The sequence below is a fragment of the Mastomys coucha genome, unplaced genomic scaffold (genome assembly GCF_008632895.1).
Source record: "Mastomys coucha isolate ucsf_1 unplaced genomic scaffold, UCSF_Mcou_1 pScaffold6, whole genome shotgun sequence".
NCBI classification, from domain to species: Eukaryota; Metazoa; Chordata; class Mammalia; order Rodentia; family Muridae; genus Mastomys; species Mastomys coucha.
In genome coordinates this window covers 44,201,278-44,216,428 of record NW_022196912.1, presented here as the reverse complement: position 1 = coordinate 44,216,428, position 15,151 = coordinate 44,201,278, and the positions used below count along the sequence as shown (strand labels likewise).

Sequence of the window (15,151 nt, the reverse complement as noted above, 5' to 3'; positions counted from 1 at the left end):
TCAGCAGGTCTTGGCTCTTTTCCTGGAGGATTGACCCATACCTTCATTCCTGATGGGTCTGTATCCTTGGTCATCCTGCTTGGATTAGGCTGTTGTAATTTCCCATTGACTTTAATCACAGGACATAGAAGTTCTAAGAGACGCCCTAAGGGATCTCCTGCACTCCAGACATATTCCTGCTTACCTCTATTGTGAAGAGGCAATCCAATTTCTCCATGATAATCTGGATCTATCAACTCCTCTTAACACTGTTATTCTCTTCTTAGCCTGTTGGCTTAAGGGCATTAGAAGCCCAAAATGACCAGGGCGGGGGAAGTCTGATCTTCCAATTCAATGGAATGTTTGTTGTGGCTCCTGGTAGGAGAATGCCCCCCTCTGGAACCAAAACTTCTAGGCCAGCAGAACCTAGAGTTGTGGGGACAGGAAGCAAAAATTTTCCTAGAGGGTCACTAGGAGTAATAGTGAGTGGAACTATTCCCTTTTTCACCCCTTGATTCCTGGACCCATGGATCCTGGCTATGGGGAAACTGTTCCATATATTGGACACTGATTCAAAGCATATACTGCTTTCTGAAGAACTCTGCCCCAGCCCTCCATGCTGTTGCCACCTAATTGGCGCTGTATCTGTGTCTTCAAAAGGCCATTCCATCTTTCTATCAGACCAGCAGCTTCAGGATGATGAGGAACACGGTAAGACCAGTGGATTCCATGATCATGGGCCCACTGTCGCACTTCTCTGGCTGTGAAGTGAGTTCCTTGGTCAGAAGCAATACTGTGTGGAATACCATGATGATAGATAAGGCATTCAGTGAGTCCACCGATGGTGGTTTTGGCAGAAGCATTTTGTGCAGGAAAGGCAAATCCATAACCAGAATAAGTGCCTACTCCAGTAAGAACAAAACGTTGTCCTTTCCACGGAGGAAGTGGTCCAAAGTAGTCAACCTGCCACCAGGTTGCTGGCTGGTCACCTCGAGGAATGGTGCTATATCTGGGGCTCAGTGTTGGTTTCTGTTGTTGGCAGATCTGGCATTCAGCGGCAGCTGTAGCCAGGTCAGTCTTGGTGTGTGGAAGTCCATATTGTTGAGCCCAAGCATAACCTCCATCTCGGCCACCATGACCACTTTGTTCATGTGCCCATTTAGCAATGGCAGGGATGGCTGGGGAAAGAGGCGGACTATCCACTGAATGGGTCATCTTATCTACTTGATTATTGAATTCCTCCTCAGATGAAGTCACCTTTTGGTGAACATTTACATGGGACACAAATATCTTTACATCCTCTGCCCATTTGGAGATCTATCCACATACTTCTTCCCCAGATGTCTTTCTCACCAATCTTTCCAATCGTGATCTTTCCAGGTCCCTGACCATCCAGCCAATCCATTGGCTACAGCCCATGAGTCAGTGAACAATCATACATCTGGCCATTTCTTCTTCCAAACAAACTGTAATACCATGTGTACTGCCCGAAGTTCTGCCCACTGTGAAGATTTTCCTTCACCTGTATCTTTCAGGGTTGTCCTGGAAAGGGGTTATAATGCTGCAGCTGTCCACTTAGTGCACCAATGTGATATTTTGTGGAAGAGACAAATGATCAAGATCTCTTCTAAGTTATGACACAGGGCAGGAGAGTTAAGACATCCTTGAGGCAAAACTGTAAAGGTATACTGCTGGCCTTGCCAACTGAAAGCAAATTGCTTCTGGTGGTCCTTATGGACAGGTACTGAGAAGAAGGCATTTGCCAGATCAATGGCTGCGTACCAAGTGCCAGGAGATGTGTTAATTAGTTCAAGTAAAGAAACTACATCTGGTACCGCAGCTGCAATTGGAGTTACTACCTGATTTAGAAGAAGGTAAGTGCTTGGTCCCGCATTTTAAGAACCCAAGTTTCCACGTGACAGGAGAGATGGTAATTAACTAGATGAAGTTGATGACGGTAAACCACAGTAGCTCTGATTAGTTCGTATGCTACCTGGTTTGATGCTAGAGGAAAGTCCAGGGTCTGTACATGCCAGGAACCTCTGGGAGGCCTTACTGTGTTGGCCAATGGCTTTACCAGCCTCACCATTTTAGCTCCAATTGTGCAGTTCTCTCTCAGATGGCCATGGGGGTCAGCCAAACTCTGGTATAACTTGAGCATGTACCTCAGTGGATATCCTTGGGGCCATTGCTTCATCTCCTTGCCGGGGGCTTCTTTGACCAGATCCAAAATCGAGGGCAATGTAGGGTCGTCAGCAAGGAGGGCGGTGGAGGGCAACCCTGCCTTTGCCATTTGGACTCTCTGTTCCATAGAAAGCACCATTCCCCACAAAAGAATTCTAAGAACTGTGAAAAGGGCCATCTTGTAAAGCTTGGTGCTTGTCAACAGATTTCTAACCAAGTCCAAAGAACATCAGTCTGACCTCTTCCACATCCTGGTTTAACAAATACCAAAGGACAGGGCAAGAAGTAAAAAGAAATGCTGGCTGGCAGACCCTATCTTACTTCCTGTGGGAGAATCTTCTGGGCCAAAACAAGTCTCCTGACTAGGCTTCTTGGCATGAAAACAAACAGAAAAAGCAAGCGGGACAAGGCAGCATGCCCTTCCCACTCCCCACTGGTGGGAAATACACACTATTTCTCAGACAGGCTAAAGTAACCAACTTGCTTCTTGGTCATGATGTTTGTGCAGGAATAGAAACCCTGACTAAGACAGTGTCCTACATCCTTCACGTTTTAAATTAAACATCACCAGAGGCAGGCTTTCCCTGGCCTCCTATGTTAAACACCGTTTTGCTCTCTCTTGGCCCTGTGTGTCTCCATCACACCCCTCAGAGTTGTAGCTCTGTATTCAAATGCTGATGGTCTAATGAGTGTTCACTTCTCTGGATGACTTCAGCTTCTTGAGGATCTGTTTGTTTGCGCTCAAGATCTCTGGCATCTCTAACACAATGGGATTCAAAAGCAGTGGGTATCCCTTTTCTGTTTATTGGATGAGTGAGTGGCATAGAGTTGGCTGTCACATTAGATACCCTTTGAAGAGTTTTGGAAAATCTGTTTTTATGTAGTTTGCACAGTCCTTGCACATAGGATTAGGGTTACTTGTCTATAAGACTGTCAGAATGTAACATCCATGCCACCCTGGTCTGACTAATGGAGAGCTCATGAGATTGGGGCATTGGTCACTAGCCCACACATCTGTACAGCCATGTCCCTCTATTCTAACATGGCCTAGGACAGCTGGCAGCATCTCTCTTTGCTCAGGATAGCTCTTTGCTCAGATCAGCTCTTTGCTTATTGTCAGTTCTTTACCATTTTAGCTCAGGTGTGCTGGGTGTCCTGCCTTCCCTTGCCAATGGGGGCAACTCCAGCCTCTTGCCTTGACTCAATGTTCTTGGGATCAGGACAGTAGAGAGGATATTCCCTTGTTGGGTGTCCTGGACAACATGATGAAGGATTAGAGTTCTGGCTAGGCCCCTGAGGACATGTAGTGCACACATATGGCTTGCTGCTGTCAAGTCAGCCTGTCTCAGCAGATGTGGCATTGAAATGTAAGTGGCCCACGGATATAGTTGTCTCATTGCCTCTTTCTCACACATCCCTGAGACCTGGGAAGGATAAGAAGCCGAGGGAGGGTATACTGCTCTGAGGGGCTGAGAGCAACTAGGCTTCAGAGGGTACGCATAGAATGGGGAACAGTCCTTTAGTTGGGGTCCTGGGGGTATAGCAAGAATTAAGAAGGAACTATTGTTTGCTAACCAGAGGCACCTGGCATGGCCATAGCATTTTAAATTAATGAAATAATTACAGATATTTGTTGATTTATTTGTATTTATGCATGAGGGTGTGTACTCACCATAGCATGAATGCAGAGTTCTGGACAACTTTGGGTGTCAGTTGTCATCTTTCACATTGTTTATAGTGCATCCTTTCTGTAGCCCGGGCTAGTTGACTCAGAAACTGATGGGGGAATCTCCTGCCTGTGTTACCTGTCTCACAATAGGAGAACTTGGAGTACACATATGCACATCTGTGTCCAGTTTTTACATGGTTTGTGGGGATCCAGACTCAGGTCGTCAGACTCATGCAGCAAGTGTTGATTTACTTACTGGGCTATCTCCCTGGATCCCTATCTATCTATCTATCTATCTATCTATCTATCTATCTATCTATCTATTCATTCATTTATTTATTTCAGAGACAGAAACTTGCTATGTAGTCCAGGCTGGCCTTGAACTTTTCCCTATAGCCCTGACCATTCTCAAATGCAGGATTTTCCTGCCTCATCCTCTTAAGTTCTGGGATTCCAGGTGTGGGGTTACATGGCCATCTCCTGGTATTCCTGTTTACATGAGAAGTTACGGAGCCCCTCTCTAAAGATTTCTCTCTTTCCTTGGTGGAACTACTGGTAAAAATGGAGCAAGGCAATCCTGCATTTAGAAAAGCTGCACTTCCCACTTCCTGTTCTGTCTATAGAACTGGTCAGGCACAATGGTTCCCATGTTCTCTGCTTTTTCAAAGGAGTTTGGCACTGACCATGGCTCAGCTTGACCATGCATTTTCTCCCCAGGCACCAGCTGAAATTGTTAAAGAAATTGATGAGATAGGCGATAGCAGCCCTGGCCTGGAGAGCGGCTTGGTGAGTGAATTTCATTTTACTTTTGATAGTTGTGTTCCAAACCACCTTCTTGTGATAGGTTGGGCAGAGCTCATGGTTGATGGTCAAGGATTCGAGAACACGGGCTGGTCCCAGATCACAGATGCACATCAGAGTGGAAGCACAGTGTATTTTAGGAAGGCACAGGGGTAATTCTAATCACCTCTGTACCTGTCTTAACTATTCTTCACTGAGCTTTCCATCACAATGGTGTAAGCTTTCTTCCAACTGGTTTTCGGGTATAGGCAGGTTGGGGTGGTGAAGTAGAGCAGCCCCTGTGAGGGTAGCTTCCTGTAATGAGACAGCCATCCACACTTACCAGCGGGTGCTATGTCCACAACCCCTGTCTGGAAGGTCAGGCTGTGTGTGGATACCTGCAGATGCGAGCTCAGGTTGGTGCAGGACACAGGGCTGTAGCTTTCCCTTGTTTTTCCTGTCCAGGTGTCTTGGAAACATCGTCTGGGGAGGCAGGTGTTCTGGGCTCTCTTGAGTCCAGGTGGTGACGAGTCTACATAATATGTACACACTGGGAAAACAAAATATACTTTACATATGCAATCATGGCTATGTCGCTAAGGAATGAATTGTCGTGGTTTGTCTTCAACATTCTATCTTCAGGTGTTTTTCAAAATAGTTTACGTTTCAGACATTTAGCCAGGTTGACGTGGTGCTTTCCACAGCTGCAAACAAACATGGGTTTCAAGGATGATAGAAGGGTGCCTGTGTTTTTTTTCCTTTCTCTTCTCTTTTCTTTTCTTTTCTTCTCTTCTCTTCTCTTCCTTTCTCTCTCTCTCTCTCTCTCTCTCTCTCTCTCTCTCTCTTTCTCTCTCTTTTGCATAGTTTGTCAATTGGCCTTTGAAGGAAGGTGAAGGAGCCACAGGACATTTCATAGGCACACTAGAGAAGCTTGGGAATCTTGGGAGTCAGAGAAAATGGTACCCTCACAGAGTACATCCTTTTTCTGTGTACATCCCTGAAGCTTGGGTTTGGGAGTGGTTTTTTTTAGTGAGAGGGGTGACTGGGTATGTCTAGTGGAATAGAGAGTACTTTCTAATGAAAAACAAGGGTTAATTTTAATTTCTTTGGTGTCATGAAGTAAGGCTGATCTGGGAGCAGGAATAATAATGAAGGAGGTTGCCCAGAGGAACAGAGGTTAAGGGTGAAAGGACTACTTGTTCTCATAGGGATCATAAGAAGAGAGGAGATGATGTTCATGGGTTTATGGCAGGAATGCACATACATTTCAAACTTCTCTTTACAGGATCTTTGCACCAAGTCTACCCTATCACCCCGATTCACTGATTCACTGGGGGAAATATGTACAGGCCCCTAGGAGGGGTTTCATGCATTGGTAGCCTATGACAGATTTAATTTTATAGAATGATTCAAAATATCTCCTTTAATGAGAACAATGTTGTAGGAATAGCTGTAGATATTAGTATCCTATCTTTAGAGAAGAGGCCAAGGGCTAAGCTTTGGAGTGGAAGGTGGCAGAGAGCAGGCACTCTTCCTTCTGTTGATAAGCACTAGGAAGGTTATGTGGGCAAGTCAGAGCAGATCTGGGGGGAACCAGTCTGGTGGGTGGGGGGAACAGGCTAGGACACTCTGAGTACTGAGTACCTCATGGGCACACACTAGTGCTGGCCCAGCTCTTTAAAGTAGATATCGGAAATAGATGAAAAGGAGGAAAAACTTGATGGAAAACAACTTGTTAATATTTCAATCCGAAATCAATGGATGGATTTCAACCTGGATTTGAACTACACCAAAGTCTGAGTATTCCCAGCAGTGAGCCAAGCCAGTTACTGGTTTTCTTCTCAATAGATATTTGCTGTTGGTTTTTCCTGGTCCATTTCTTTCAAACAGGGGAGAACCAACTGGCTGGTGTTCTGTCCCAGAGTGTTGGGTTCTTCCAAGTCTGTGCCCTCTCCTTGCTTTCTGGCATGCCCTGCACAAGCGTCTCTGCTGTGCTCTTTGTCTCTCTATTGGTGTGAAACACCCCATGAACTTGAAATTGTTTGACCCTAAAATATTCCAAGCCATGTCTAGGAAGGTTCTGAGTGACCCGGCATTTGTGTGCATTATCATAGCAAGCAGTGGCCCTGAGAGAGAGAAGCCACACCCCACTGGTTTTCCTGGCCAGCAGGCCATTGTGCTGTATGCCCACTCTTAACGAGTCATTTGTACAATCACCGGTAAATCTATTTTTTAGGGCGTTTGAGACTGACTGTATTAAGTTTCTTAGACATGTTAGTGCTGGCTGGCCACTGTGAAGATGGACTGTGACATCCCTAAGCAGCTGAAATGGTTTCATCATTTGACATGTCTTCCAGACTTGTTTAAAAGCTTTGAGTTACTTGTGACAGAGTCATTCAAATTTAAATATGTAATCCAACAATAAAACACAAGTTGCTTTGTGAAGCTAGAGGAGACATTGTTAGCATGAACACTACCTTTTAAAATATATTTCTGATATTTGGTCACAGATTTTCTATTTTTTTTTTTTGGTGGTAAAAACATATACACTTTGCTGTTTTGATAGTTTTTAAGCACCGAATCGAGCGGCACTGCTTACACTCATGCTCTACACACAATCTATTCCTAAGACAGTTTCAACCACCACACAGTCCATCCCGGAAGCAGACTTCCTCTCCTCTGACTCCTCCAGTTCCAAGGATCAGCGTTAAGCCCTTGACAGCTTCAGCCTGAAGGAGCTTTTCAGATGAATTTGTTAGGATTGAGACTCTCCCTAGGCCCAGGAGTTGTGGACAAGTGTGTTCATTTTGTTATTATATGTGTAAAATAAAAATTAAAAAAAAAATAGAGCCGTGCGTTCGTGTGAGAGTTCTTCCTCCCGAGGACCCCGGGATAGGTGTAGCGTGTGCAGCCATGACAACAACCATATTCAATACTGTCCCCATCATCAAAGTGGAAAGTTACTAACATTAACGAGCGGGAAAAGCCCCTCTGTGAAGTGAAAATGAAGTGTGTACTTTGTCCTTTCACATGCTCCAACTTGTCTTCATTGAAGGTGACTTTAATTACATTGGGTGAGTACTACTGCACTTAGGTAGACTGGAATAATCTCCAGCTTTTAAGCTTACATTTATTTATGCTTCTGTTTACTTATTTGTTATGTGGGTACTGTGGTGCACTTGTAGAGGTCCTGGGACAGCTTGCATGAGTCAGTTCTCTCCTCCCACTGTGTAGACCCTGGGAATAGAACTCAGACCATTAGGTTGATGGGAGGCACCTTGACCAGCTGTACCACCTTACCAGCCCCATTCTTCAGTTCCCAGTGGCCCAATCTGTGTGGCACCACTGGTTGTAAATGATTTATAGAGAACCAATGCTCTACAATTCTATACCACCTGATCATTTTGTAAAACCAGATGTAAAGTTTTTGGAAACATGAATTTTCTTTTCAGAATATAGAAGAGAAGTCTGATTGGCAGTGTATGCCCAGACAACATGATTAGGACTCTGCATTTCCCACACCTCTCCAGTGGGGTCTGCAGGCTATCTCTGTAGGGTGCCATAGAGAAACCTTTTACTTGGAAATGCCAAATTTCACGGGACTCCAAGGGTTTCCTGATATTGGGTTTCCAACCTTTAAATTTTTTTTGAAGTTTTCCTAACCCTGGAGACCCTATATAAAAACTTCAGGGGCTGGAGGGATAACTTAAAGTGCCTGTTCTGAAAGCACAAGGACTTGAGTTTAGATCCCCAGCACCCACAGACACAGAGAAGGGTAGTGTGTACATGCCCTCAGTGAGTGTAGTGAGTGTGTGGGGTGAGGTGTGGAGCCACGCAAAGTCCTGAAGCTCCCTGATGAGCCACCCTAGGGAAATAGATGAGCCTCAGATTTGGTGAGATCCTCTCTTAGAAAACAAGGTTGAGAGAAATCCAGGAAGACAACTTACACTGACCTATTGACTCTGGTATTTACATTCATGAACATGTATACCTGTACATATCCACACAAACATGCATACATTACAACACACACACACACACACACACACACACACACACACACACACACACACACACGGCTCTGACAGGGGGCACAAGAGGAACTGACTTTTAGGTGATGAGAGAATTTTTTTCTCTCCAAGAACAGACTTTGTAACTACTTGCTCCTATTGGGCCACACAAGCTGTCTGTCCTGTCTTCTGTCAGTCCAGTTTTGACACCCTCCATAGCTGCAGATGCTGCCTTCTTTCTCAGTTCTCTAGGTTCCCCCATAAAGGGTTGCTCTCTGCCAATCCAGCCTTCATATCCTCCATTGCTGCTGGCAGAGTTTGCCTTCTTTTCTCAGCTCCCTGGATTCCCTGTATGTTTTCTCCATGGCTCTCCAGCCATTTACTCTTCTCCTGTCATCTGGTCAGTCTACCCCTTACTAGAGTTATCTGTGTACCTAAGCTTGGGGTCTATTCATGTCCTTGTTATCTTTAGCACTCCTCCCATTTCCAGGCACACAGAATTAACTGATCTTGAATGTGATGAAGAACATGGCAGACACCAGATAAACCTTGAACAGCCAGGAAAGAAGAATGAGACCAGTTAGAGTGCTAGAATCAGGTTTTAGTCTCAAAATTCTCTATCACGTGTAAGAAACGATTGTCCCCAAAGACATAACAGTTTTCTAAATGGAAAACCAGGCTTTTGTCTTTGAAAAAAATTAATGAGATTAAAAGTCAACCAAAGCAAAGAAGAAAATACTTGCAATGCGAGTCAATGTTCCTTAATTTGAAAGAGCTCCTAATATAGTGACAGCCCAATAATAGAAGGCAGATGAAAAAAAGTAGGAAACTCACTGAAATGACGGCTCCCCAAGTTCTAATCTCCATGTCTTAGTCCTATTTAAGGAAGGTGAATAAGCAATGTGGTGTTTACCACTTAATTCAGGTTGATGATGCCCAGTGCTTAATAAATTTAATTAATGATTTCTTATAGAGTGTCCTTGCACATAGCTGACAATATTTATATAAATAGAGATACAGAAAAGCTGTAGTACTTCTTAGGTTGGATTATAAATTGGTGCAGTCTTTTAAAGATTATATTTTAAAAGTTAAATTGTATATATGTGCATATCTGTGTATGGGTTTATACACATGAAAACAGTGCTCATGAAGAGCAGAAGAGGGCATCAGATCCTCTAGAGCTGGACTTCCACATAGTTGTGAATATCCCATCTTGGGTGCTGAAACCAAATTCAAAGCACTCTTAAACCCAGAGACATCTCTTCAGTCCCTTGGTGTAGCCTTTCAGAAGTGGAATTTTGCTTTTTATTAGAATTAAATACACACAGTTTTTCTAATCTATCAAAATGATAACTAGGAATTGCCCACAAGTATATTAATTGATAATAAGTGGTAGAGACAAATGAGACATTTACCCTTGGGAGTTGGCTAGTTTGTAATTCTGCCATAGAATGAACAGAAGCACAGATGACAGTGAAAACTGTGGGTTAATCTGGATGTATGGAAGGATGAAAGTTCTCAGAGGTTGATTAAGCCAAACCAAACCAAAGCGCAACAGAATAGGAGGCTGTTAATCTTCTTGTGGCCGTGATCACATGCTTGTAGAACAACACACGGAAGGAGGACGTTGGTGGATCCTGCTTTCAGAGACTCTCTGCCCATTATAGCCACAAATGCATAGCACAGTTCGTGGTGGTGGGAGCACATGGGATATCAGGAAGAAGAGATAAAGCTGGAACCAGGGGAGTATGTAACCTCTGAAGACACTTCTCAAGTGGTCCAGTTCCTCTACGTCCAATCTGCTAAAGCTGTTATGGCCTCTCCAGGCAGCCACATCAGCTGGGAAGCACATCTTCAAGAACATAAGCCTATGGAGACATTTCACACTCAAACCCTCAAAAACATTTAACAAACTGAATATAAGAAGTGTTTAGAAAGAGAAAAGTATAAGCTGAGGGGGGAGGGAGGAGGAGTCAAGAGGAACAGGACAAGGGGAGAGCAGCTTGGAGAAGGCTAGGGACTTAGCATGAAAGCCTGTGGTGTTTTTGATAAGGAAGAATCGGAGCTAACCAAGGAGGAGAGAAAAGATGGGGGAGGTTAAGAATTTATTTATGGCACCTTTCTTGGAGATACTTGATGACCATATATTTTTTTTTTTTAAAAATAGGAAAAGGAAGTGGAAAGGCTTTATGAAGATATTGACAGAAAGGTTTGTATCAACAAACTGTAGCTTTGCGTTTCTCATGCGGAAGACAGGGTGCTCCCTGGACTCTCAAATCTATCAGGTGCCTCTTAGGAAGACAAGTTCCTTGCCTGTCAGAAATCCTGGCTCAGTTCTTGGGGTTAGAAAACAAAGTTAGAGGTAAAGAGACAGTCTCATAACATTTGGGACGGGCAGATGTTCTACTGCAAAGACAGCCTTAGGCAGCACTTCTAAGGAGCTCTCCCTGAGGAGGTACACTTCCCTAGACAGTGATAACAGTTTCACATTTTCATTGCAGCCATGTGCTATGAAGGACATGTCACCTCCTCTGAGTGTGTGTGGAAGCCCTAGACAGTGTTCCCCTCACCCTCAGCTCTGCATCAGCTCTGTGTTAAGTAGGATTAAATTATCACGGTTGCTATGTGAATGTTGATAATGACTTTTGGTTGAGTATGTCTAATTTATTCCACTTACCCTTTGGTTCATTTGGGCAGTTTATTGCTTCATCAAGAACATGGGACATGCGTGGGAATGTGAAGGTCAGTTATGTAAATCAAAGCTATCGTGGGTGGCTCAGCCTAGAGCCATATGTTGGGTCCACAGTTACCAGGATGGTGGCTATGGGAACTTACCTGAAAACCTCTGGTTGTGTTTCCTCCTCTGTTAAAGTTTCATTGCTTACTCATAACAAACTCCAACTCTAGAGTGTTCATAAAACCTGCTCAGGGCTGCTGTTTTCTTTGTATTAACTGATTTCTGTTATCTTTGTGTTAACTGGGGGTGGTGGCTCTGTGAGCTCCAGGCTCCTTAGACTGTAGCATGTGGACAACCATGCTAGGTAGCACTGGTGTGCTGTGTCAGCTCTTCTCCAGGTGTCACTGTGAAGTGATTTACCCTAAGTACACTTTGTACTTTAACCACCATTTTCCATGCTTGCAGGCTCCAGGGTCAGTGAGACATGGACCTGAAAGTCCTATAAAACATGACCTCTCTGTGTAAGAGAGTGATGGTATGATTGTACTTAGGCTACTGTTAAGCCACACAATGAATATTTGTGTACGTCTGCTTGAATCGGGCTGATGTTCATTAAACCCTGAGTTAAAAAGCAGGGTGTCAGCTATGCCATCTGTCATCCTGCCTGGGGAACAGTGGTCAGTCTTTCAAACAGGGCTGGAGAGACAACTGTGTACACAGTGATTCCACGTCTGTGTAAATGGCTCAAGTGTCAAGCAAGCCTTTGGAAAATTCATCACTTGTCTGGCACATGTGTTATTTGCTCCCCAAGCCAAGACAGAGTTTCTCTGTGTAGTCCCGGCTCTCTGGAACTCACTCTGTAGACCAGATAGGCTGGCCTTGAGCTCTCAGAGATTTGCTTGTCTCTGCCTCCTGAGTGCTGGGACTAAAGGTGTGTGCCACCACTGTCCAGCTGTTATTTACTTTTTTGCTCAGAGAAAAAAAATGCCAAAAATTATGTAATGAAAAGATTCAGCACTCAGGAGACAGAGGCAGGTGATACTCTGTGAGTGCAAGGACAGATTGATCTACGTGGTGAGTTCCAGGGCAATCAGAGGTATTTGGTGAGACCCTGACTCAAAAACAAAACAACAAATGGTTTTAGGTTCGGAGCAGCATTGAGTGTGGGCAGTGGGTAGATGTATCATTTTGAGCTTTAGTTCTTCTGTCTACAAAAGTGGTGTAACTCCCAAATGAGGAAGACAGTCCACATTCCCTAACAGTGGCAGTTTGTGGATAATTGGTGCATGTCACAAGACCTCCAGGAGGAAAACAGATGACGTGAGGTGTGGTGTCCAGCACCTGCTCTTTCCACCCATAACCGCTTTTCTTCCTCTAGAAGCTGTTTATGCTTCTACATGTGCTTTAAGATTGGTTTCCATTGGTTGCCTTTCTTTTCTTTTCCTCTCACTCTCTTTTCTTTTTTTTTGTTTTTTAATGTGGTGTTTTAAAAATGACCCCCTAAAACTATTTTAACAAATGTGGGCTGGTCTTGGAAGTATATGCCTTTAATCCTAATACTTGGAAGGCTGAGGCAGGGGGATTTCTCCTTCCATGCCAGAATGGGCTGCATAGTGAAGATACTTCAATAGAAACAACAACAACAACAACAACAACAACAAAAACCTGAACCAACCAACTGAATAAAACCACCCCACCTTCCACACACAAAAAAATTGAAAAACCAAAGAAGACATCACTCCCTAATTTGTAATTAATACATAATACAAACAAGACATAACTCCTAATATTAATGTTGAGGTAATTTTCAGTGTTTAAAATTTTGTTCCTGGTACATTTTGGAATGTTCTCACTGGGTTTAAGATGGGTTTAGGCTTGCTAAACTGAGTGAGGCTCAGTTCATATCAGAAATGTCAGCCTCTGTGGCAGACTCACAATGGGTCTTGTGCCTGCCGAGCTCTCCCAGCGCCCTTATAAGTGTTGTTCTGTGGTGTCATCTGTTTTGACATTTTAGATGACGATTAAAAGGGGTCAGTTTCAGTTTTTGTCCTGAATAAGCACTCAGTTTGATTTCTTACATGGCATATTTTTGTAGTTACAATTAAAATCAAGAGAGAAACCTACAAAGGAAAAAGGAAACAGACTTGAAAACAGGAGATAATGTTCTATATCACCAGTCTGGGTGTTAGATTGTTCTACTGCTAGCCTGTCCTGTATTTGTCTGATAAGGACTTTCTAGATCACACCACCAAACAATGGAGGGCCCTGGACATAAAAGTTTTTGTTTTTTATCGTACAATATGACTACTGGATCCTTTCTGATGTCTTATCATCCATGGTTGCCATAGTGATAAGTTCAGGTACAAAAGAACAAAGATGGAAAGATAATTGTGCATGTTTTTAAGAGGCTTTAAAATCAATTATAAATAACTATGATTAAAATAAGTTTTGCTAGCTGAAAGAGAGTACCTAGCATGAGATTACTAGTGTCCACATTAACTCCCTTTAGAGATATATTTTATAGGTTTGATGACAATGCTATTCCTCTTCAAATGCATATGCTTAGGTTAATGCCAAAGCTGGTTGGACATCATAGGCAGGGTGTTTTCTGGAAAAGTAGTCGTTTTTTTCCCTTCCTTTAAGCATCTATATCTTGACCAAGCAACATGTGGGTACATGGCTGGTATCAAGTATGCCCTCTGGTATACTTGTAAACCTAAAACATGTGTATGCAATTGTTTGAAATCTTGATGTCAACATTGAAAGATTTAGACTGTAATGTAAGTCTAGAATCTTCCCTGGTCTGGCCTGGCAGTGGTGTGTTGAGTGTCTGGACACTTACCAGGATTCCAGGAAAGCATTCCTCAGAGGCAGCATTGCACCTTCTCTGCAGTAAGTGGTGAGTGTGTTTTGGCAAGTTCATCAGCTAATGCTCCAGCCCAAGGAAGTTCTTTCATAGAGAAGCAGTACCAGGTGAACAGTGGGGCTGGTATGTCACTGGGTTGGGGGGAGGATGGCTGGCCCTGCTGTGCATCTGTGTGTGATTTCTCACAGAGTGCCACCTGTCTTTTTACATCCGGATTTCCCGACTTCTATGAAGGTAGTGCTGGCTCCCACAGTTCTCTTGAAGAAATGCCTTGCCGCATGCTGCCAATTCTCATGCTCACCTGACTTAAGTTTATTTCTGGACTGATCTTTAGACATTCTCCCCATCCTACGTATTTGTTTCAAGCATAAGAAGATGTGTGGTCTCAACGCTCTGAACCTTGATTCTCATGGTTTTAAGCTCAGCGCGATCAGGCTCTTGCCACTGCCATGCTGTCTTGTCTATGAGTTTCAACAGCTTTGTCCAGCAGTTCCTCCAGGACAGCCATTGCTCAGATTCATCTTTTTCTTTGCCAATAGTAGTTTTCTAAAACAATTAAAAAAATAAAACCTTCTTAATGATGAAATGGATGGGAGCTCGAAGATTTAGGAGTCAGGGTCAGAGGGCTTTGGTCTTTCATAGTTTCTCCTGTTTCGTGCTGTTGGCACCTAGCAATTTTCAGAGTCACAATTTGACTCAGTCTTTGCTGCAATGATGAGAAAATTAAAAAATTAGAAGCTGTGGTGATGGGGCTGATGGGGATGGCTAAGCAATTGAGGGCTTGCTGCTCTTGCAGAGATCTAAGTTAATTTCTGGTACTTGTGTTATGTTATATGCTCACAACAGCCTGTAACTCCAGTGCCAGGGTATCTGACTCCCTTTTCTTGCCTCTTTCAGGTGCCTCCAAGTATGTGTATTGTCTACACACACACATACCCCCCCCCACACAAACCACACATACATACCATACCACATCAAACACACAC

The 15,151-nt window shown here is 43.7% G+C and overlaps 1 protein-coding gene across 13 annotated transcripts in view; it reads left to right on the top strand.

Annotated features, from left to right (window-relative positions):
* The window catches only part of Dcdc2c (doublecortin domain containing 2C), an 83,050-nt gene that overhangs the window by 35,578 nt on the left and 32,321 nt on the right, over positions 1 to 15,151 (top strand). For 6 of the 13 annotated variants that reach the window (XM_031356306.1, XM_031356305.1, XM_031356304.1 and 3 more), the window contains exons 9-11: positions 4,550 to 4,618; positions 10,790 to 10,831; positions 11,320 to 11,364. In XM_031356306.1, coding sequence (XP_031212166.1) covers positions 4,550 to 4,618; positions 10,790 to 10,831; positions 11,320 to 11,364 — 156 coding nt within the window. Of the gene's footprint in view, positions 1 to 4,549; positions 4,619 to 5,077; positions 5,200 to 7,242; positions 7,462 to 10,789; positions 10,832 to 11,319; positions 11,365 to 15,151 lie in introns of those variants that run through there. The other 7 variants (XM_031356308.1, XM_031356307.1, XM_031356310.1 and 4 more) reach the window with 4 other exon arrangements.